This window comes from Ips typographus, linkage group LG2 (genome assembly GCF_016097725.1).
Source record: "Ips typographus isolate SLU linkage group LG2, UJ_Ityp_2.0, whole genome shotgun sequence".
NCBI classification, from domain to species: domain Eukaryota; kingdom Metazoa; phylum Arthropoda; class Insecta; order Coleoptera; family Curculionidae; genus Ips; species Ips typographus.
In genome coordinates this window covers 15,420,364-15,446,318 of record NC_138423.1, presented here as the reverse complement: position 1 = coordinate 15,446,318, position 25,955 = coordinate 15,420,364, and the positions used below count along the sequence as shown (strand labels likewise).

Genomic DNA, 25,955 nt, shown 5'->3' with positions numbered 1-25,955 from the left:
GTAAGAAATATGGTGACTTTGCATTACAGATACTAACAAAAAACGTCAGGGCAAAGTTAAACGAGTACCGGTGATCCAAAATATCATAATCTTTGGTTTGTTTTAAGAGGGATCTGTCATATTTTTGCACTGTCTATTCAGCTATGTTGAAAAGTGAAAAGGTGATAGAAGAAACAATAACTTATAACAATTATTATGAGGAAATTTGGCAAATTAATTAAATACTTAATGTCCTACAAACTGAATCATTTTTTTTATCCAGTGGCTTTCAATTTTTTACATCGATATGCTGGTACACACGCCACTAACCGAATTAATTTAGTTTTTAAAATGTCAATATGGTGGGTACTATCATAGAAGTCAAAATGTATCAAATTGTATTAACATCTACTGGGTTGACCTGGTGTTCTAGATGTACTTTCTGCCTTCCTATCTTAGCTTTTTATGATCTACACTCTAGGAATATTGTTAAAAAAAACAATAGATTATTCAGAAATAACATCGTAGACATCTTTTGAAAACTATCACGTCACATCTATTTTCTTATAGCATCAACTAGTATACTTGTGTAACAGACTTTTTTAACCAAAAAATTAAGTGTGTTACATTTATGGAACTGAGTGTGTATTAAGTAAAATTAGCAATACCAACTACCTACTTCAAAAAATCAAAATTACTGTGTTAAATAGCCATGATGATGGAGGAGTGCTCAATGTTTAAAAACGGACCTAAAACCATAAAACCAGGTTGTAGGTCGTTATGGTGAATATAGATTATTAAAGCAGGCCGACGTTACAAATGGATGTGCAATAAGGCTGTCAAAATGCCGGTTTTCAATGCACACGACTCGATTACAGGCAAGGGTGGCAACATAAATAAAAAATGATAAGCTCCCGGTAGGGTCTTCAACAAGCTGGAACAAATTAAGTTATGTCAGTAGTTTTAGTATCAAATATTATCGATTTCTGAACTGACTTTGTTGTTTCTTGAAAAAACGTGAACATGAATGACCCAGTAGGCATGCAGAAAATAAATCCACGGGATGATTGAAAGCTTTAAAGTTGCATCGCCACCAAACCAGCAACTACTCACCCGCTGTTCGGCTGGAAGAATCAAACCCTTTTCGAGAGCCTTAGCGAAATCGTACTCAATGTTTTCAACGTTATCGCGTACTTTGCCAGCCTGCGCGTCCACTACTTGTCTTTCAATGCCTTGTATCAATGGTATAATGCTGCCGCCCTCTAGGTCTTTCACAACAGTAGTACTTGGGTCTACCAAGTTGCTTTCAATGGCCTCGGCCAAAGTCAACTTTCTTCGGTCTATAATGTTAGTGACGACGAAGGGATCATTGAAACAACCCGTTACAGGATTGTATATGGCGTAGGTAATGGTTTCTATTAGAGTGAAACCCACGCTGGGAGTTATTACGAGGCCAGAATCGAGGGCGGCTGCTAAACTGTACAGCTTTGAGGTGGAAGAGTCTACGACGTTGCCTTTGTCGGCGTCTATGAGGCCCTTCCTGAAGCCTTCGGGAAGTTTTATAAGTTTTTTTCTGTTGGTGTCTTTGATCAACACACTGTCTGGATCGATAAACCCAAGGGCGAGCGACTCTTTTAAAGATAGTTCAGTGTCTTTTAATTCAGGGGAGGTAAATTTACCGGTTTTTAAGTCTAAATAACCTAGATCAATAGCTTGTCTAAACCCGATAGGCTCCTTCAAGTAAATTTGAAAGCTTTCTCCGTAAGTCACCACAAAACTTTTAACACGACTTTGTATATCAAACACTAAAGTTTCGGTCAATTTTAGTTGATTATCCTTAAGCGCATCCGCGACCGTTTTAAACCTACCAGTTTGTAAATCTTTAATCACGGCAATGTCAGGATTGATTAACTCTAACTTCAACGCGTTCTCTAAACTACACTCGCGCACCGGTTTCGAGCTAGCACTATCTGGTACACTTTCTTGCACAAATACTTCATCTAGAGGCTTAGTCAAAGTAACTAGCAAGCCTTTACTAAATGCTTCTTCAAAGTTGTACGTTTTCTTAGATTTTGGATCCAACACACGTCCTTTTTCCACGTCGATGTTACTATTCTGTATAGCGGCTTGTAGGCTCTTGGTGCTACCTTGCACCACATCTTTAAACCCGGTGGTCTGAGGTTCAATATATTTAATTGCCAAAGCCTGCTTCAAGTCATAGAACTCATTATTCACTGGATCAACCAATTTTCCACTCTCTGGTCTGTATAAAGAGTTGTGCAAAGCTTCCTCGAGACTTAAAGGAGTTCTCGCTGTAACTATCAAACCCTTTTGACGTGCTTCCAATAAATCAATAGTCTTCGCGTGTGGGAAGACATATTTGCTCAACTGATCGTCCACTAGCTTAGTTTCTATAGCAACATTCAGTGGAACATACTTATTCAATTTGCTGTTTTTGACCAAAGAAGTCACAGGATTAATCAACTCGTTTTCTACAGCCTCCGGCAAGTTGTACTTTCTGCCATTGGTGGGGTGGATGAACAAACCTTCTTCCGGAATGTATAAACCAAAGTCTAACGCTTCAGCCAAACCAAAGTTAGCACTCTCAATATCGATTATCAATCCTCTGTTCAAAGCTTCCGATAACTTCATAACCTCATCTGTAGAAGGATCTTTAAATGTTCCAGAGCGTTTGTCTACAATTCCCAAGCGGCAAGCTTCACTAAGACTGTACAACTTGCCAACTTTTCGATCAAAGTAACAGGGCAACAATGGATTTATACTGAAGTTCCTAATGGCTTCATGTAAAGTCACCTTTCGATCAGTAGAAGGAACTAAAATTTTTCCAGTAACTTCATCGTACAATCCCTGATGGATTGCTCTCTGCAAGGACACAGCTGCCTTATTATCCACTAAAATCCCCAAGTCAAATGCTTTTTGCAACGACACTTCGAAACTTTCCCCCTTAGAGAAGTCACGTACTTTACCAGTATTTCCGTCCACGTAGTTGTTATGAATAGCATCGATTAAAGGAATCTTTCTCCAAATTCCTACTTTAGTGTCTTTGACACTAACAGACTCAGCATCAATCAAACTGATTTCTATAGCTTCGATCAACGTTAAATAATGACCAGTTTGTGGGTCTAGGAACAATTGAGACTCTTCGTCATAAATACCTTTAGCTATAGCTTCACTTAAAGGAATTGGCGGTCTAACCTCCACTAACAACCCTCTTTCAAACGCTTCATTAAAGTCTACTTCCTCTTCATATCCTTTGAGAATACCTTCATTGGTATCGATTAAACCATCAGTGACAGCCTGATCAAAAGTAACAATTTCTTCATCTATAGTCACTAGAGTACTAGATGTATCCACGTAACCTCTATTAATCGCACTTGAAGCCTTGAGCCTTTCTTTGTTTTTAGGATTGATAAATTTGCCAGTAGCAGGATCGTAGAAACCTTTGAACACCGCTTCAGGTAAGGTAATTTGTGTCTTGTAAGGAACAATCAGTCCTCTTTCCTGTGCTTCAACAAAATTCATTTCAGTGTCAGTGACTGGGTCATAAGCCTGACCTTTAACTGGGTCTATTAGTTTGGCCTGAATAGCTTCGTTTAAGGTTATAATATCTCCAGAGTTGGGGTCTTTCACTGTCAAAACATTGGGATTTACTATGCCAGCCTCAATTGCCTGGCTAATATTTAAGGTGTTTTCGTTGAAAATAATTAAGCCAGAACTGGAATCGTAAACGTTCTGAGCCAAAGTTTCTTGCAAGGACCACGGTAAGACTGTGCTGAGAATGTAACCTTTCAAATATGCTTGGTCTAAAGTGAGGGGAGGGTTTGTAAGTACACCTTTTTCAGCATCGATAAGTCGTAGTTGGATAGCCTCGTGGATTTCCACAATACCCCGTCTTCTGTCGTCTTTAATTCTTGTTGTAACTGGGTCAACGAGTTTGCATTCTATTGCTTTTGCTAACGTCATTTCTTCACCAGTGATTGGATTCAAAATTAGTCCAGTTTGAGGAGAGTAATAGTTGGCTAGTATGACTTGCAAGAGAGTAAACACAACTGGTTTAGTTCGTATATACTGCTGATCTAAAGCTTGGTTGAGAGGAACTAACTGTCCTGATTTAGTGTCCATTAATTGCCCTTCCTGTACCACTTTTTTAGTCAAAGCTTCTTCCAGCTCTATAAACGTGTCTTCTTTGGTGTCCTTAATTTCGCTGATTTTGTCATCGACAATATGCCTCTCTACTGCTTCTTCAATAAGTAGCAGTTGTTTAGTTAGTGGATCTCTGATCTTCAAACTTTTGGTGTCATACAATCCTTTGTGGATTACCGCCTGCAAAGATATGGGACGCGGTATGGAAGCCACAAAACCTTTCAAAAATCCTTCTGAAAAGTCCATAGTTTTTTGATTAGCTGTGTTTACTATTAGCCCTCTTTGCGGATCTACAATCTGTCGATCCACTGCTTCGTAGTATGGCACCAACTGCATGTTTTTAGGATCTTTTATTGTCACTGATTTAGGATCTACAACATTGCTAGTCAAGGCTTTGATAAGTGGTAGTCTTTCATTGTCTGTAATAACTTCGACAGCCACCGGATCAAATTTGTCAGTTTGTGCAATTTCCAGTAAAGTAATAGGTTTGAATTTCTCTTTTGGTTTGTCGTCCACATGGATGATCCAACGCAATTTCACCGCTTCAAAGAATGGGACGCGTTTTCCAGTTTTAGGATCTACCATATAACCAGTTTGCCTGTCTAGTAACGGTCGTTTTAGTGCTTCGTGCAAAGTGACGTAAGTAGGAGGTTTCTTCGTGAGGTCTTTTACGAGAACTGTGTCGGGATCTATTACGCCCAAGACGTAGACGAGTTCTTCAAATGTGATGTGAGCTCCACTTTGAGGGTCGATAAACGTTCTTTTATTCAGATCGTAGTAGCCTAACTCAGCTAACTTCTGAGCTGTCATGTGTTTGGAGACAGTAATGACAGCTAATTTATACACTTCGACTAGTATAACTTGCTGATTTGATATTACTTGCACTTCGTCTAAGGGGTTTAGTTTGTTTTGATCTAACCCCTCTTGCACTGTGTAGGGAAGATCTTTGTTATCGTATACAATGCGGCAAAGTATCGGGTCAATTTTGCCTTGTGATATTGCATCCCCGATAGGTAGAATTTGCACTATATCTGGACTAGATATTGTTTCTTCCTTCATAATAGTGTGGACTAGTGATGTTTTGATTTGAGGTGTTTCCACCTTGACTTTCTCCACTTTTATTTGTTGAGATGTCTGTTCTTTTTCAATCTTTTCCTGTTTCTTTTTGTCTGCGTATTCTTTTACTGCGTTGACTGCCATTACTCCGGCGGCCACCGGCGCTATAACAGGAAGAGCCAATCCTCCTAAAACTGCAATTAAACCTTTTTTGGTAGCTTCCTTAAAGTTGACAGACTTCCCTGTGGTTGTATCTTTGATCTGTCCAGTTTGACTGTCTATAAGACCTTTCTCCACCGCCTGTTCGACTGTAATTGGCTTTTGCGCTGCCACGTCATAGATAATAGAATTAGGGTCAATTATTTCTTTCTCCAAAGCTTCCTGGAATGTTATTTCGTTATTATCACCGGTTACATCAATAAACTTCTGTGATTTCTCATCGTAAATAGTTTCAAAGGCCTCTGAAATATTTAGTTCAGTGGATTTAGTAGTGGTTGTGCTGCTAACGGAAGTAGAAGTAATTGAGTCGGTAGCAACTTGAGGTGTAGCGGAAATTTTTCCTTCCTGCAACGCTTGCTGAATTGAAATTAGTTCACCAGACTTAGGATCTTTAAACGTGCCAGCATTCATATCGACAAGACCTTTATTGAGCGCATCAGAGAAAGACATATGGATGTCTTTAATCACAGTTCTGGTTTTCTTTTCTTTACCCTCTTTGACAATTCCTTGCTTTCTGGCTTCCTCAATTGAAATTATCTGTCCCGTTTCGATGTTTTGCACTTCGCTACTACTAAGCAATGAATAACCACTTAAAACTTCTAAAGTTTTTGTTGTAACCGTATGAATGGTGTTGACAGTTTCAGTTACGGTGGTTACGGGGGCGGAGCTAAAAACTACTCCATTAGTGGGTTCTTTAACCACTAGCATGCCTTGTTCCACTGCTTCGGATATAGGGTAAAGTTCTCCGGTTTTAGGGTTTTTAAATGTGCCAGCGTCAGTGTCTATAAGGCTTGACTCCAAAGCGTCTTCTACTTTTACTGCTTCTGTAGATGCTGGGAAAGGCAATGACATTATGAAGTTATCTTTTATGGCTTCGCTAATAGGGATAGCTTCCTTGGTAATAGGATGTACAATTTCTTTGGTGTTTATGTCGACAAGGCCTCGCTTGATGGCTACTGGTAAGGTCATTCCTGCAGGCGGTAAAGCTAATGGTCCTGAAGGTGTGCTCGCATCAAAAACGTTTTTCTTTACAGCTTCTTCCAAGTTTTTAAGGCCTTCATTGGTTTCTACTACAGACTTCTCGTCGTCTACGACTCCGGTTTCAAGAGCTTTGCCTAAAGTAACTTTATCGCCAGACTTTTCAACTAAGGTACTTAAAGGATCTACAATATCACAGACTATAGCTTCGCTAATACTCAAGTGGGCACCAGTCTCTGGGTGAACTACTTTTTGAGTTGCTGAATCCAAGAGACCTTGCTTTATCACTTCTGGAATGGACAGACTGCGGTTCAAAGGTACTAAAATTTCATTACTTCCATCAGGGTCAAGAATACCGCGTGAAATAGCTTCGTTAATGGTCAGGTGGTCGCCTCTTTGAGGATCTACAATCACACCTTTCTCCCCATCAACTCTGTTTGACTCTAAAGCTTCCTGTAAGGTGAGTTTTTCACCTTCTTCGTCAATAAAGTTGTTTTTATCAGCCAGTAAAGTAGCAGCGTCTGACTCTATTAGCCCTGTTTTAGCCGCCTCTTCAGGACGAACAATTTTCCGTCTTAGTTTTTGCAAAACTACTTTCTTAGCTTCTCTATCTGGGCTTAGTGACTGGGCTCTGCCGATTTTTACTTGATAAGTCGGCTCTATGGTAATTCGAGCTCTGGTTTTGGCACCTTCTGAAGGACCGTCTTCTTCCTGCAAACTAATGGTTGCAGTATCTAACACTTTAATTTTCGCCTGCTTGGTTTCAGAGGCAGATTCTTCTAAAGGCATTCTAGATAGCAACCTTTCGTACGTAGCCAAATCTATCAAGCCTTCTTTAAGAGCAATCTCTCCAGGAACTTTCTCTCCAGTTTTAGGGTTTGTCACAAACAACGTTTTAATTGTTTTTACTGCAACAATAGGTGCTCCTACTACAGTTACTATGCCAAGTTTGGCAGCAACTTTCAATGAAAGTTTTTCACCAGTTTTGTCTATGTATTCGCCACTGTCGGGGTGTACGACATTTTTACGCACTGCTTCTTTTAGATTTAAAGTCTTGCCTGTTTGAGGATCGGTCACTTTCACTACGTCATCAGGGATTTTACCTTCGAGCACAGCAGTAGCTAAATTAGTGGTTTGGTTGCTCTCTGAAAAAATGACCAAGTCTCTTGCTGGATCATAGATTACGCCCTCTTGAATTAACACCGGTTGTATTTCAGTGTGTTTAGAGTCATCAAAAATTATGTAACCATGATTAATAGCTTCTAAAATGGTGAGTTTCTTACCGTTGATGTTGTAATGTCCAGTACTGTCCAGGATTTTCTTTTCTAAAGCTTTAGTAATGCTAAGCTTTCTTTTTGTGGTTGGGTCTAGAACTGAAACTGAATGAGGGCTGATCAGTTGAAGGTTGACGCATTCTTCAAAACTAGCTAAACGGTCTGTACCAGGAATGGTAAACATTCCGGATATAGGGTCAAAGTGTTTTTGTGCTATGGCATCTTGTAAAGACCATCCTTCAAGAGGTACATCATAGATTCGTTTGTCTGATGTAACCTTTTCTGTTTGTATAAAGTTATTGGTGGTAGTTTGTTGTTGTAAGAGTGGAGTTTCTTTTTTGCTTACTATGGTGATGACTGTTGACGTGGGTGTTTTGGGAGCTATTACTTTCTCTGAGCTTTGCACATCCGGAGCTAATCGTCCTTCGCTGATTGCCTGGACGATTGGTAACACTTGATGGGTTATAGGGTCTTTAAAGGTTTGCTGCTCGTTATTTATTAAACCTAAACGTAAAGCTTCAGTGTAAGTTATCACTTCTTGTTTGACGTCTTTTGTAGTGACTGCCACGTATCTTTGAACTAATGTCCTAGTGATTTTTGTGGATACATTCAGGTTGAGTAAGCTGTTCAAAGTAGCTGCCCCTTCGGGTGTAATTAAATTGCTAGCTATAGCATCTTTTAAATATATCACTTTGTGAGTTTCAGGATCTTTCAAATTTCCAGTCTTAGGGTCAATGTACCCCTTAAATACTGCTTCCAAAACTGTCAACTCTTCTCGATTTTCAAAAATTCCTATAGGTCGGGAAAGCATTTCGTATACTTCAGACTTTACTTCGCCAGATGCAACGCCTTCAGTAAACGTAATTAGTTTGCCGCTTCTTTTATCTACCAGCAAGCTGCCCTGTTTTTTCTTACTGATGAATCCTTTAGCTAAAGCTGCGTTAAAGCTGATGTGATCCGATTTGTCGGGAGGTTGGAAGCCGTCTACGTCAAATATCGATTTTTTAACCACGGAGATAATAAAGCCCCTGCCAACAGCGTCTTGAATTGTCATTAATTCTCCTGTTACAGAATTCCTAAATTTGCCATCAGGTAGGATAATTCCCTCCTTCAGAGCAGTGTTTAAGGTGATAAGCTCGTTGGTTCGGAAATCCAAGATGCTTTTAATCTGGTCTATATCCAAGACACCTCGATTAGCAGCTTCTAGAAGGGTGAGTCTTGTGTTATGTAGAGGAGATAAGATCTTTCCTTCATCATCCATTAGGTTGTCGTCAATTATTTCTTTTAGTGTTTTTGGTTTCACTATCATCTGCCTGCGCTTCGCCTCTAAAAATGGAATCTTCTCGTGCCCTAACACATACTTACCTAGTTTGGGATTAATTATACCTTTGTCTAAAGCTTGGAGTACCGTAACTTTAGTATCTAGTTTAGGATCTACGACCTCGCGGACATCGCCATCTACTACATTACACTTAACCGCCGCGTCTATTTGATACTTATTACCACTATTACGATCCACGATCCACCCAGTTACGTCGTCGACTAGCCCTTGGGTTATTACATCGCTCAAAGCTAGAGCTTCCGTTTGTAATTTAACTTCCGTATGCTGCAAGAGGTAACCTCGTTTATACGCCTCTTTAATGTCAATAGTGTTGCCCGATTCTAGCGTATACGTTCCGGACGCGACGTCCACCTTTCCATCATCTATGGCTTGATTAATTGTCGTGGAATGTATTACCTTCAACCTTTTCTCCGAAGGATCAACGAAGCCTTGTTCAGCTTCGAAAATGTCTTTTTGGATAGCTTCCAATAAAGTTAACTCGCGGCCGTCTTCTTTAATTCCGCAAGGACTTTGGAGCTTATCCGCCACTTTCGAATCGATCAATCCTCGAACTTTGGCTTCTTCAATACTAATCTGACTACCATCCGGAGACGCTATAATTTTTCCGGTTCGAACGTCTAAAATCCGTTCCAAAATAGCGTCTTTCACTGTCATCTGTTCGCCAGTATACGGATTGATAATTCCGGCAATATCAGTGATGTTTTCGGTTCCAATTCCCTCGTGCACCTTGTGCACTCTTTTCAGCGACTTGATTTCGGTGAATTGCATCGAGGTGCCGCCCCAGTTTTGGGTGCCCTCTTGAATGATTTGGGTGCGCGTGGTGTGATGTTTATCGGGCGGTCGACCGTTCGCGATTCGATCCGGTTCGTCCACGTACCGATTCTGTTTTTCCGATAATTTGGCGGTTTTTGTCGTGCCATTTTCGGTACGCGTTGTCTGCGTCACTCTAAAGAAAAAAGTTACAGTAAAAACAGTAATGACAGATTTAGAGGAGCTTACTGTTTATGGTAGTGTGTGGTTGTAGTATAGGTGGATGTGTGCTCGCTGGCACTACTCATGTGGAACTCAGTCCTGAATGTGCGGAAAGGTTGCGGTTGCATTTGTTCGACCAACCTCTGCAAAAACAAAAATTCAAGTAAATAGTAAGCCGATTAATTGCTCGTTAATTAATACGGTTTAATTATAGAATAACGGACACGATCACCGAGATTTTGTATCAGTTGTGGGTCAAATCATAAAGATACTGATACTGAACTTAAATAACAATAATAACATATGTTTTCAAACAAACTCAGTGGCGCTTTCATTCTTGTAAATGATAAAGCAATATAATTTACAATAATTATTAATTAATATGCTTGCACTTTCTTATGAACATAAAAACTAAATACCTATACTTTGACTAATTCATCGTAAAAAATTTCGACTTTTTTAAATGGAACACCGTGTGTATTATTCTTTTTTCTGATAGCTATTTAAATGGGAAGTGCTCGTATTAATAGAGATAGGCAAAAACGAAAACCGTTGGTTAATATCTGTCACAGTTTGACAGATATAGGGTGCTTCTCAGAATTCGTACTTTTCTTAAAAACTTTCAGGTGTATTATTTTTTAACCCTATATCTGTCTACCCTGTACACTAAATCCTAAAATGCCAATAATGTCCACTAATTCCTTGTAATGCCCAGTAATTCCTAATAATTCCCAATAACTAACCTAACCTAACAATACCCAGTAATTTTCTGAATTACCACGACTGGAGAGTCTAAAAAAACCTATTTTAATTAAAAAAAAGTAAAAATAAGAAAATATTCGTGCAACGATTTAACCGGAAGTAGATATCAACTGTTGCTTAGTTTAAATGGGACACCTTGTACATTATTGCATTTTTGGATTCTACGTCAAATTCTAGACATATTTCGTGTATTAATGTTATACACTTATCTGTATCCGTTTCTGAGATATTTACTGCTATGTAAAATTTAATATTTTCAGCTTCCAAAACAATAATTTTAATTTATGCATATCAGGAAAGGTTTTTTTCTTGGTTTTTGTGTTTGGTCGTGTTATTCAAGGTTTTTTCTAAGAGTGGGTGAAGAAAAACAATAAAATATATTATACAGGATGGTCAAAAAAAGAGCTCAATAGACCAGTTCTAAAAAAGAACGTTTTAATTTGAGAAACGTTCTTTTTTAGAACCTTTTGTCTGATTCTCTGTTCAAAATTAAGGTAAGTTTGTATTAGGTCACTTATTTGAAAATTTCATTCTTTAAATTGATACATTCAACCACCCTGTAACTGTCATTATTGCCAAACAACTCGTTTATTTGCAACACTTTATATAGACTTTTATATGTCAATGGATAGAAAATATAATGGGCTTTCCAAAAGTATGTCCGTTTGTGTTGATAGGGTGCTTTGTTTGGCCGCTAGAGGGCTCCAAAGCTAACTAAACGTTTTTCTTGACTGTAATTTCTTTGAGGGATTTTTTTTAAATCGGTCAGGTACGGCCCTGATATTTGACACAAACCTAGCACAGTGAGTGTCAAATTTAGAGCCGTAGCAAAACTGTAGAATTAAAATCATTAAAGTTGATTTTCGCTTGCACTAAATGGCCAACATAACGCAAAACCCATTGGAATAGTGGTGGCTTTTCAGGCAAATTTGACCCTTATGAAAATTGTCATTTGCAAAATCGGTTTTTCAAGAAATTTCTATGCATTACATCGTCGTAGACCTAGTAGCTCATGTAACCATGTTTTCCTATTTTTTTGCAGGGTCAAATTAACCCTAACCAATCAAAAAATGTTTCTGGGGCACCCTGTCTGTAAACCGTAAATAACACGCGTATTTGTAACGCTTTGTATATACGTTTATATGTCGATGGATAGCTAATGAAATGAACTTTCCATTGACGTAGACTTTTTGCTATAGTTTTATACGTCAATGGATAGCCAATATAATGAGCTTTCTAAAAATTTCCCAACTTGGGTTGATGATAGACGGTTTGGCCGCTAGAGAACGTCAAAGTTGACTATTTTTTTATGACTTTTTTCGTGATCTTTTTAATCTTCAATAACTCGCTTATTTGCACCATTTTTAGTAGTGTTTTATACGTCAATGGATAGCCAATGCAATGAGTTTTCTCCCGAGTTTTCTAATAGTCTCCCAATTTGAATCGATAGGATAGACAGTTCGGCCCCTAGAGGATGTCAAAATTGACTAATTTTTCATGACTTTTTTGGTGCATTCTTTCGTGCAATCCTCAATAACTAACTTATTTTCCACAATCTGTATATGTTCCTAAAATTTGTACACCATAATGCCCCAGCGGTTTACCCCTCGATTAATATTAGGTATATACCATACTTAATAAAAGTTAAAGTGTTTCATAAAAGCCAGAAAAAAGAATAATGCACAGGGTGTTCCATTTAAAAAAGTCGATATTTTTCAAGTTGAATTAGTCAAAGGATGTTTTAAAAAATTGAACGCCCTGTAGCCTCTAATTCAAGTTTATTTGGATAAATCTTTTTTGTCTCCATGTAGAACGTTCCCACCAAATATGAGTATTTTAATTTTAGAAACAATGACGATACAGACAATTTTCCATCATAACAAAAACTAATATTTTCCTGAAAAAAATTAAATATTAGTAAAAGTATTAAAAAAGTTTTAAAACTTCATAGAGAATCAAAAAATGTTTAAAAAAATAGGGGGTTCCAATAAAAAATAAACTAATATTTTATCTGCCACGCCTTTATGAACCACCCTGTAACAACATTTTTTTGTATCTTTCGAAACTAATGAGATAATGAACTTTCTTCTATCCTTGACTCCCTCTGTGCAAAACTATTATACCGGATTTCTCAAGTTTGCTTTGACTTACAAAACGACTTCTAATAGAGTTATTAATTGCAGCTTATCAAAAAATTGAAACCTACTAAAATATCAAAGAACCAGTCGTCAATAACGGTGTAGGCCGGAACATTTACACAACTCCAATTGAATGTTACGTGTGGGACGGTTAGCACACAACCAGCTACTTTTAGTGGTATTTTTTTTATCGGGTTTTGTCACCTTGAATTTCTCTCCTTTAACAAACATAAATATTTTTCCATATAAATAAAACCGAATCAACTTGAACTCGCCAACGACGCGACTTACATATTTATAGGCATTTAGTCAGACGTTTTTCAAGCGAATAATTAAATCCATGGTTATTTTTTAAGTTTTTAGTTAACAATTCAATGTCTGACTGCGAAGGTCGTTTACCTATTCCCTATAAAAGTCGCAGTAGGGTTTTGATCAATACTCTCGGCGTCCGCCCTTCTTGGTCTAGTTCAACTTATCTGCCAGTATAAAGAAATTAATCAGAACTTATAGATCATTCTTAAGTAAAACCGGATAAATAGGTAAAATGTGACAAAACATTTTTATTACCTACATGGTTGCGTCATCCCGTTTTACTTTCCATATGTACAAATTGTTATAAATATTCAGATAAAGTAGGATCACGTATTTCACTGACGTTTATCAATTGCCCTTGATCTGAACTTTACCTACGTCAAAAACAGAGTAGAATAGCAAATCGGAAAATGAATAAGTGTGGAACAGTTTGGTTTGACCCAATTTTAATATCCGAATTTTAGTGCTGGTGCTTAAGAAATGACTCAAAACTGAAATTACTGGAATAAGCAGATAAATCGTAGTTGAGTTGATATAAAAATTATTACTAATTTACTATTAATGCATGTTATTTTATGCTGCTCATTTACATGATTTTAACACTATACCTATAAAATCTATCAATAAATTAGTATTGACCGGCTATTCTTCGAAACGCATCCAGTGTTAATTTCTGATTTTGTCACTTTCTTTGTTGACTATTTTTAAACATTTGTTATATTAAATACCGGCTTACTCAATGTATAATCACTATTTTTTACTCAATCCATAACTGCGTTAATTTTATTAGCTTTCACTGTAGTAGTAGTAGCACTTTTTTTAATGATCAGAATCTGATCCAAAATGAAGTAAATTTGTGACTTTGAATTCCTTTTTTTCAATTAAGTATTAATTAGAAAAACTAGATTAGTATAGTTTTATTACTTTTAATGGAGCATTACTTTGAATTGTATTAAAGTCTTCCGCTGAAAATTTGACCTTAAGAATTTTAGTCAGTTTATTATTTCAGTTAGTCTACCGTTGCTTAAGTTTGTTAGAATAACCGTTCTTATAATATTCCAGAAGTTTTTCGCTTGTAATTTTACTTTTTAGAAGAGAATTCAGTAATTTACCGATTTTACAAACGTTAAATTAAAAAGCTCAGCTTGTGGTAGAATGCGAGATTAAACTTCAACGGATATTTTAAAATGTCTTTAGAGCATCGATCAGAATAACCTTACTGAGAATATTCTCAGGAAGGTTACTCTAAGAAATTTCCACTGCTAAAAGTACATTTGTAAAATTTGTAATTTACCAAAATTAGTCATTTAAGACCAAATTTTGAGCGGAAACCTTCTGGAACAGTCTCACTTCACAGAAAGGTTGTTCTAGTAAATTTAGGCAACAAAATTGACATTTGAAGACTCGGTAGATCACTAAAATTCTTGTTTTTAAGCCAAATTCGGAAAATGTGTGAACTAAATTAACATTATTAATACATATGATCGTTAGTAAAAATTCCGACGCACTATCAGAAACCAAAGCTCTATTCCAAAATGTAAAACTCGAATATTGGGCGCCATAAGAGAAATAAAAGTTGATGATAGTAACCAAAACCCGAAACGTCGGATCTCAAATATGATATTGCCACGTTGTTTAGGAGGAAAAGTGGTAATGGTAAAGAATTATTTATTCTCAGTTTTGTCATCAAAGAAATTATCAAAAAAAAACAAAAACTAATTTTCAAAATTTTGTTTTTTTTTTAATAATTTTATAATTTTTTGAAATTTTTAAACGGCATCATATTAAACTCCGTATCTCTAACCGTTTTCAAGATCTCCATAGTGTCCCTTTTATCCTGGACAATGTAGGTAAATAAAATGTTTCATTTAAAAATAGTAAGTGTGTATACAGTGTATCCCCAATTGGTTCTACATGTATTGGGATCTCGGTAACCGTAAGAGCTAGAGAGTCGGTTAAATGGGAAAAGTTTTAGAGAATTTTATGTAAAACTTATTTCCGGTTCCCAAATTAAATTATCTTTCTCCGTTTTCCAGAAAATTGCTTACAGCTCTTTAACAAAGCCAAAAAGAGCTTTGAAACTAAGACATTATCGAGGGGTAGATCGCCGAAGTAATTTGGTGTACACACTCGAGGTAATTAAAGGTATTATGAGGCATTTTGAGATATTTATAAGGCATTTGAGAGTATTTTGAGGCATTGTCTGTATATTTCACAATGTAGTGTCTTAATATAATAAAATTGACTGAAAATTGAACAGAATAGCATAGGCACATGCAATTATTATGGTAAAATCTTTGTTACATGATATTGAGTTTAAACAATATTCATTATAAATGATTATAATTATTTATCAATTGTTTCAGATTTAAACTACATTTTTAAGGTCACGTGACTGTTTTTGACAGGTGTCAAATGGCTTTTACAGTGTTGCAAGTTCAAAAATTGTATTATTAACGTCTATTTTACAATTTGAGCTTTTACAACTGTCTAAATTTAATTTACCAAATGATCAACCTTTAAATTACATTTTAATGTCATGTGACTGTTTTTGACAGGTGCCAGTTGGCTTTTCCAGTGTTGCAAGCTGTAAAATGGCATAATCAAAGTCACGTGATGTGTCTCTTGCAATTTCAGCTTTTACAACTGTCTAAAATAGTCTAAATTTAATTTACCAAATTTTTAAATTTTAAACCACATTTTAAAAGTCACGTGACTAATTTTGACAGATGTCAACTTTTTTAATAATACAAACTGATTGACCTGAATTCCTAAATTTCCTGGTAGTTCCTAAACCTGATACTTCCTAAAGCAAGTCTTTCAGTTGCCTTTTTACCTGTTCTCTCGTATTTCAGTATAAATCAGTACAATTTTCTAAAATATACAGTATCATTTTGCTACAAAATTAACTAAAATTTTAAGAAATAGAGGACGAGCATTATTACAAAACCGGACTGTAGAAATTTTAGAAAAATTTAAGGTTTTCCAAAAAGAACGAAATTATATTCATTGATAACAATTTAATAAGCACCTCTCTTTTAGATGAAGTACCTAGAAACTTTCAAGACAGTCAGAAACGCATTAATGAGAACTTTTGACAGTTACTGCAATGTTTAGACTTGCAATCATATAAATGCAACAAGAAAATAGTCAATTTAAGGAAATAATGATAAAAGGTGTAGCCTTCAAACCTATTTATCAAACACTACTTATTTACACTTGAAAAATAAGTGATAAGAGGAAGTATTATAACAACACATAACACGCAAGTTTAGCGTAGGAAAACCGTGCCAGCTGCTAAATCATTAACGAAGAACCCAAAACAATACTCTATCGTCCTTGATGAACAGGAATCAATGGTTTTTGGATGACAGATTGACCGGATACCAAACAAAAATAAAAAAGTTTAACTTGGCTGGATGCCCGAGTTGCGAAAAGGGATCATTATGCGGCATAATCTGGATTGGTGTTTTGAAAAATGTGAAATATCCAGGTTTTTCTTTAATTTTTCACTAAAAATATTAAGAAGTCTCACCCATGGTATGCCAGAGAGTTCGTAACGAAAGTCGTACTCCTTATTACTCATGTTATCCAAATTGTAGAAAAAAAATCACTAGAACACACAGGAAAAACTAAAAGACTTTTGTAGTGCGTCCTAACCGTTCTAAGCACCAAAAAACACTAATTAGAGCACTAATTGTGAGAGAAAAACATATCGCCGGTGTTTCAGAGCGTATTCCGCAAACACTCCCAGCTCGATTCGCGTAGAACTGACGGGAGACCTGCGGACGATAAGAATTCATTCACGATCGACCCGACGGTTTCTCCGAACTCGACCAAATGCTTATGCAGAGACATTTATTTTTAGAGTTGATCATATCCCACCAGATTAAACAATTAGCGCACGTTGTTATCTTTCGAGAAGCTGTAATTGTTTTTTTCGTTGCTAAGAAAACAAATAAGTGAAAAATTTAATGGTTCTACCGGTTTCAATACAAAAATGAAGATCCACACCGTACCGATCAAATTGTTTATCTCGAGGATTCTTTTCAGATAATGGATTACAAAATGTTTATTTTTATACCCGAAAATTTAAGCGATTATCAGTTTGGTGACACTCAAAACAAAATTAACCTTTTCCAAAATGTTTGCGAAATTGATTTATGCAAATAATTGTTGTTCACTTTAGTCTGTCAATCACTTTTCATCTTAAAAATAACACTTATTTTGGATTGATTTTGACAACCTTCACCTTTGTATCGAGTGAAAAAATGTATTTTACTGTCTGTGACTTCCTCACCTAGAAAATGCTGTATAATTTTTGTTAATAGTTCAAATTTTTAATGACAATATATTAGACAAATAATTTTGATTAGTGGTAACCAGAATGGTCGCCAATACTCAAAAAAAGTAATTGAATTTGCCAATTTTTTTGCCAATAAATTTGCCAAACTCACGAATCGTTGAACTACTTGCATAGCAAATGACAATAATAAATTGGTATCAGTAGTGATGGGTAAATTACCGGTAAAGTTAATATTTTACTTTGTCAGGAAAATTTGACCGGTAAATTATCAGTAAATTACTGGTAAAATACAAATACCTACTGTGATTCTGTCAGTCCCATTTTGACACCGCTTTTCTCCCTGACCTACACCAAATTTTATAGTGTTTTTCATGTTTTTGGATAGGAAATTTAATGAGGAATCCAAAAATTTACTTCAAACAGTCATTTGGTTACTTCAAGTGGGTTTAACAAGCAATTTTTTGTATCTGACTCTCAAACTTTGCTCAGAAGTTGCAAAAATTCAGGATTTAGAAAAGTTTGCTTGCATTCGATACAAAACGCGTTTCTGAAATTTATGACAGTGGTCACGTGACCGCCCAGCTAAATTATCCTCCAAAAACCACGTGATATCGGTCAAAACTGTCAAAATTTGCACGAATTACAGCTTAATACAGTTTTCGAAACAAGACGTGTTTCTGAGATTTATAACAATTATTTTAACAATTGTCCCTTTGTAAAAATATCTTTAGTCGCGTCATTTTTCTCATCTCAAAAACATATTATTTGTCATAATTTAAACCATTTATAGGAAATGCTTTTTGTTCATAAAAAAGTAATAAGATTGGAACTCATTTGGTACAAAAATCACTTTGTCAGAATAGTTTTACTTCATTTATTTTATTATTGGTAAACCAAAATCTCTAAAACAATCAATAACAAATAAAAATAAGCTTTTTATTCAGAGTTTATTTTTCAGGATTTTATATTGACCGAAAGTGACTTTAATGAACTTAATGACAGCCATATCATATTTCAAGCAAATTTCAATTAGACCCATAATTGTACTAGTCAAATTGGAAGTTACTACACCATTTACATATGTAATTTAGAAAGCGTCAGTTGAATTTTAGAAACCATGTGATGGATTTTAGTAATATCACTTGTATTTCGGAAATGGAACATTCATATTAGAATAATAACTTTGATTTTAGAAATTGCAAATTTTATTTTAGAATAGTTTCTTGAATTTCAGAAAAGATCAGTTGAATTTTTGACACGGTTATTTGTTATTTGGAAAATTAAAGTTGTATATCCGAAATCTTCATACTAACATTTGTAGTGAAAGGTAATTGTGCTGTCATTGTTACAAAGTTATTAAAAATTTTAGCAAATGAAGATATGCCAGTTCGGATGTAAATTTTGTATTCATTGACAAAGTTATTCTTGTTGGCGTTTTGTAACTCGCTGATATTAAATTAAAAAAATGGACTAATAAAAACACAGAAACATAATAAAATTCTGAAATTGAAATAACTTTTTTCAAAACACACGTGACAAATTCTGAAATTAAAATAACTATTCTAATATCCAACAGACCTTTTCTGAAATACAACTCACGCTTTCTAAAACCAAATTTACGATAATGAAATACAATTTTTAAGTTCTGAGATACAACTTATATTTTCTAAAATCCAAGTGATATTTTTTATACTACCTGTGTAAATGGTGTAGTAAAATTATTGGTAATCTGGTCTTTTTCTCTCACAGTCACACTGAATTTTACTTTTTCAATTTTACTTTTACAATTGCAATTGATACGATCATTTTGCAAATAATACGGCTTTCGGCGTCGTGCTCAACCCTTGTTGTACAATATACTATAACCTATTTCATTACATTGCAACTTAAATTTATAATAGGAATTATTAAAATTACATTAAATTTAAGAAAAAGTGCCACACGCCCACTTCTCAGTCAACTTAAATAAAAATACTACAACTTGTCACATCTTTGAAAAATGCAAATCAACTTCCGTATAGACCATAATAATTTATATTCCAAGACAGTGGGAGCACCCTTTCAGTGCTACCATTTACGGATGGGAACGTGGGCCCCAAAATTACCATATTGCGACGTAAATACGACTTTTGCAACGGACTAGTGTTGTAAACAATGAACTTATGATTTAAGTGACTGTTTTTTGTTACTAGACGAGAACGTTTGGTTGAAGTTGCGGTTAAAACTAGTTGGATTACATTCAGGTCGCCTTTGAAAGTCACACGATAAAAGTTGTATTTACAGTTTGATAGAGCAGGCAATTAAACATTGCATTTTGGTTTACTTTACCTATAATGAAAACGTAGTAATTTAAATTTGGTGTGTTACTCGAATTGTGATCACGCGAATAACAATTACACACCATTATAAAAAGATTTTTGGCAACTATTTTAAATGGAAGTATTTACATTCCAAAGCTGGCCTTTCACCTTTGAACATCACTGCATTGTAACCTCCTGAAGTCAACATCTAAAATCTGTTATGATCTAAATTTCTCAGAAACTTACTGCAAATTCTGGTATTACGTGCTGTTCATTCAGTTGAAAGTAAACAATGACACAATCTTTATTACTGCTTCTGATCGGTAATTTTACACGTAAATTTTATGGAGTTGCACACACACCAAAGTAATTTGCACAAAACGTGAAATTAACGGTGTTTTTAGGCGATAACGCAACATACAATTTTGCCATTTTAATATTAATATTCCGGTCCAAATTAGGTGTTTTCTATACCCGATAGAAAGGAATTCCTTGAAACATTGATGTGTAGACAAAAGTGTATAACACCGTTACGCAACTTACAGCTAAATTGCCTTGATCGGATTAATGATTAATTTTTGCAGTGGCGTAGCAAAAGTTTGGTACTAGTTGGTCTAGAAAATTACTTATTTTGAAAAGTAATTTTCAAACTATTCAATATTTTAGAGACTTGTAGCACAGTTTACTAGTTTCCTTCGTAATCTTAAGGGAATGCAGTACTTAACCGCCAACCAAAGACTGTAGTATTGAAGAACGAAATTCTCAAACTGTCTATAAAATTCCGGTCTCATATTTAGAGTTTTGGTTTTTGGTAGTCATGGCATAGTTGACTAGTGTAATTCCATTCAGAATTTTTCCTTTTCAAACTTCAATCAAAGACTATTAAACAGAATGTTCAAACTGTTCTCAAAATCGCAGTTTTATATTTACACAGTTTTTGCTTTTTAAACATGCATAATTGAATGTAGAAAAACAGAACGTAAAAACGTACATCAGTATTACAAAGCAAAATTTGCAGGTCATTTTAAGATTTGATATTTGATTAATTATTCATTTCAAGTATTTTCTTTTTAAATTACTTCTGTATGCTTATACAGAGTATTGAAAAATACTGTGCAAATTTGTTGCATTTCAAGAGCGTTCCTTCATATCTATATCATATGGACTTGGGTAATATCTACACACATGTTTGGTACTTTTTTTCGATATTTAGTCTATGAAATAAATTATTGGACTTTCTTTTAGAACAGACATGTTTTAGAGACCAGCAATGCCAACATAGAAATTTACACATACATTAAACCATAATAACCAGTGTATCTTACTTGTTCAACAACATCGAACCTAACATGAGTACACTTTTGGTAAACTCTTAGTAACATCATTAGATTGTTTGACTTCCTTGTACCAGATGAGCCACTAAGAAAAAAACGACAACCTTATAAAATAAAAAACCATAAAAACACTGGTAATTTGGTATTTTTTAAAAAATTACCGAGACACAAGGCGTCAAAAATGACAAAATTTAGCTGTTTTGATTATCTTTGTCATCAGTTGGAACTTGGTATTTCGGTGTTGTGCAACATGAGAAACTTAAATTTGATCTTATTACTTAGAAAAAATGGAAAAATTAATATTACTTTTTAAGCTGCTGTAGCTTGAATTGTCTTATGAAATATTGGACACTTATTATAATCCTGTAGTTTAAACCCTGATTTTAACTATTGTCCTAAGATTTTACGCAAATACATTCTTACAAAACAATTTTTTTTGCAACTTAAGATTAAAAAATTAAATTTTAAACTGCTTTCGACATTTTTATTTTATATGAGGGTTTGACTGGAAGGAACCTTTTGAAAATTTGTGAGAAAAATACCATAATTTGTCGCCACGCCATTGTGTTTAAAAGCCATTTGTATGTCAAATGAATGTTAGACTAAATAAAAAATTGCTAGGTGCTTAGCAACGATTAATGTGTTTATCTTCTGCCAATTGGAATTGGCATACTAAGGAAATTATGCTTCTCATGTAAACACAACAATTATTCAATATAAAAACCGCTCTAAATCAACATCAATCGCAATCAATTACCTATGCAAATTAGTAATTAACGTATTGAAGCGTGACGTAATGAACCTGTTCTGAACCTGAGACTTCTGTCTCGAAACAGGTGACATAAACATTTAAAAATAAATCCAACTACTAAAGCGGGTATTTTGAGAATTCGCCATTGAAATTGTAAAGATTTGTTGATTTTACAGCATAAAACTGGTCTAACGTCGACGTTACCTTGCTAACGATTTTTGGTGAGGTAATCGGGGTGAAACCGCGCTATTGGAATATTAATTGATACGTCCTTTCGATGTGGCAATGACGATGCTTCTAGAAGAATATCTTATATGACTGTTAAATCGACAACGGATGCCCACAAATTTTCTATTTATAAATTTGCGGGCGCCTAGCCGACGAATACTTAAAATGCACTGAGAAAATCAATAAACAAAACTTACAACTTACACACTTGGAACACACTTGAACTTGTTACTAGGAAGGATATTTTTGAACCTACTGGCTGGTATATTATCAAAACCCCTCGTTATGTAGTTACAATCAAGTCCAAAAAGAAGCGTGACATCATTTGTTGTTGGCCCATTATTCGATTTATTTTCAAAAGGATTTATCATTCCAATTAGTGAAATGAACAGACTATGCAGGTCACCTATAAATATAGGTTGCAAAGAAACCCCAATTTAATGTATAGGATGTTCTAAGGTTGTTATTCACAATGCCTGATGAAAATGACTGATAACCGCCAAGTTGAATGAAAGTGCAGCTGGCTGGCGATTTTCCAAAATAATGGGAAATGCATGCAAGTTCATTCATTCAAAACCTCATTTCATTAGCTTGGTAATAGAGACAGTACCTAAAAATATTAATTCTGATAAACGTTAGAAATTTAAAGATTTGGCCTGACAATACATATACAAAGTCCAAAATTACGTTTAAAAATGAGATATAAATAGTTAAAATGGATTTCGTGTGGCATGTCTGATATTAGAAAAAAGGTTTTGGCACTTGCTTAAAGAAACGATGAAGGTGTACCAAAGTAGTGTCATCTACCATTAGTTTAGTAGGTTTTATCCATATAATTCATTCAGAAATCCATTCAGGCATACTTAGTCGTCTTTCTTATTTGTTTGAAAAGCCTTATTAATCATAGTTTTGTATACAGGGTGGACTATAAGTAATAGGACACAGAGCTACAGCACATTCGTGACATCAAAATAATACGATTTAGCTAAATTGTCCTATACCGAAAGTTAATATTAAGAACGATACAGGCTGTTTTTTCACGCAAACACACAAACAGGGTGTTGTCAGGAATGTGCTGTAGCTCTATGTTAAATTCGTCGTCTCGTATAACAACTTTCACTTTTTGCACTTGTTGCATAAATAACTATTAAAAGAGCTCAATTTTTGATAAAACATTGAAATCAAGCAAAATAAATAATAATGCTTTTGGATAGCAAAATTTATTATTATTTTCCACCCCCTGTATTTCTGAATTGCCTTATCCGAATTTATTGCACAAAAGAGAGTTTGTTTCTTATAAAATCAGGCTTGTAGATCATTTTTCTTTACCGATATACAGGGTAAAAAAAAATGCATTGCAAATTTGTTGCAAAACTGTAGAACATTCTTTCTTGTCTCATACAGCTGGTTTGGTTGGTAACTACTACTCTCTACTACTACTGGTCCCAAAAAAATTAAAACTTTATTATATCATGCAAAAAGTTATTATAAAATTGCTTCAGCTACCAAATGCAGTGGACTGAAATGCATTCATTAAGTTTGCAGATAATTTTTATACATAAAAACTCTACGCACCCTGTGTAACTCATTTTTCAATTCAAAAAGTCAGATTCAAGAAGAAATGCTTTTTCAAATCCTATTTTGTTTATTAATTCAGTTGGCATTTCCGAAATACAGTATGTCAGTTATCTGGATCTTTTCCGTTAGCAGTTTATTTGCGCAAGAAAATTTGATGATTTGTCTCTATGAATTATTATTACCGGAGGCAATCAATGTATGTATAAAATAGTAGGTCTAAAATGATCCATGAGAATATTAAAATTCAATAAGTAGTGCACATTTAAAAATTATTCAAATAATAAAGGCAACACAAATTTGCTATAAAAATAGAAAATCACAAGTGGATTTAGCGTGATTATTCACTGTCAATATTATCTTGAACATTAACGTACGGCCAGATAAGCAAAGCCGTTAATAAGGTGTAATTTTTAGAAATATTATCTTTGCATATTTTTGCTGCACGTAATCCCCCTAATTAAAAATATAAATATTAATATAACAAATTTTAATCGTGATACCTATAAAAAGCGTACCTATACAAACCATTGTAAAACAGTCAAAAGCTGTGAAATTCGTTTTCTGACAGTTTAAAGAAGTTTTTTGAGATTTGTAGAGCCTCTGAATGTTTCTCTCCCAACGATATGAATTTGCACGAAAAAGATTTACTAAACAAAAACGCTTATTCGTTGAGTAATTATGAGTTTGTGTTGTATAAAAGATGACAATTTTGACTTTTAATTTCTTATAAATTATTTTGTATTATAAATTATACAGAAAATTAAACTTTTGTTTCACATTGAATTTGATATTGGAAATTTTGACACTTAAAAAAATGTTAACTTGAAAGTAAATTAAAACAGTAAAATGTGCAGTGTCATTTCTTAAAATAAACCATAACAAATAATCTGCAGTCCACATCTGGGACCTTGTTATGCAAAGAAAGGGTTTTTTGAAAAAAAAAATTAAAAACAGATGTATGCCACACATGTTAAGTATGATGAGCAAATTATGTATAAGTGATACTGTGATAGATACACAGGGGGTCTACTGTTACGTTCCACAATAATTGCTATACTGGAAAGTTTAAGTACACCTAGTATGGACTTCTTGTTTAATTGTTCACTTGTATTTTGTTTACTTGTATTACATGTAAAAAAATTCTCTAAACCGACTATAAATAAAATCAAAATATACGAAAAACACACTTACCAAAGTAACAATGTCGTTCGGGTTCAACTTAGCAATCTCTTGCAGCCTTCCGTACAACACGTCAATCAAATTGCGATACCGGGCGTTCAGTTCGTCCAGTTCGGCGGCGACGACGTCGGCGCCGGACGACGTCACCTCCTTGCTCCTGAAGGAGTCACCCACGTCCATAGAAGGGTGCGCGTCCAGGAGCGCGTCCCGCGACTTCTGGACACCCTTGCTCCATATCTATTGTTACGGTTAGATTGTTAGGTGTTAGTCGAGTGAGTGCGCACGCGTGGTAAGTCGACATTACATGAAGCTACTAAAGTGATTTGTTTTGGTGATGGTGGTTGGTGAAGGTGAAGATGATAGTAAAGAAGTAATCAAGGTGTTGGTTTGAAAATAGTTGTAAACTAGTGTAAAACTAGATTTATAGATTGATGCACCAAAACACAACACAAATCTTGTGTCAAAAAAATATAAAATTTCATTCAAACATTCTGATTGGTTAGACACAAGGTTTGCGTTGCTTTCATCTATAAATCCATTGAATAATCAAGTTGGTTACTTCTTTTAAAATATCGGTATTTTTCATTTTGTGATGTAATGAAATGATAAAAATTGAGGCAACTAAGCTCTACTTTGTGTGATCTGGGAAACTTTTAATAATCCTGATCCTGATGACTACAAGTGTAAATAGCATGGTATGATCATATAACGTGGTAAATACCAATATTTTATTTGGAAAAATGGGTTGTTTGATTAAAGCAACTGTGACATAAGCTTTCTGTAACTCTTTTAACTATGAAACCTTAAATTCCCTTTACAGTATATCGAATTGTTCTTCCAACATAAAACGGTTGTTCTGTCTAAACCAGTTTAAGTTGATTGTATTTTTAATTATTTTAATTTTGGAAACTGAACGAGTCTCAAATGTTGTATTATCGACAAATGTCCACTTTACGTGAGTCATATATTTTTCAATACTTGTACCATACAAATTACATACATCCCACTGGGAAGTACGGTGGTCGATGTTTTAAAAACTAACAAATAAAATAAGATAACTTTTTTAAAATTTTAGGGTTTAGT

General features: G+C 34.8%; 1 protein-coding gene across 46 annotated transcripts in view; it reads right to left on the bottom strand.

The window, feature by feature from the left end:
* The window catches only part of shot (dystonin-like protein short stop), a 203,854-nt gene that overhangs the window by 36,772 nt on the left and 141,127 nt on the right, over positions 1-25,955 (bottom strand). For 29 of the 46 annotated variants that reach the window (XM_081973581.1, XM_081973574.1, XM_081973590.1 and 26 more), the window contains 3 exons: positions 24,885-25,109; positions 10,012-10,127; positions 1,093-9,958 (listed from right to left, as the gene is read on the bottom strand). The exons of 4 other annotated variants lie outside the window; for them this stretch is intronic. In XM_081973581.1, coding sequence (XP_081829707.1) covers positions 1,093-9,958; positions 10,012-10,127; positions 24,885-25,109 — 9,207 coding nt within the window. Of the gene's footprint in view, positions 1-1,092; positions 9,959-10,011; positions 10,128-16,731; positions 16,966-24,884; positions 25,110-25,955 lie in introns of those variants that run through there. 13 more of the 46 variants (XM_081973608.1, XM_081973610.1, XM_081973611.1 and 10 more) reach the window with 2 other exon arrangements.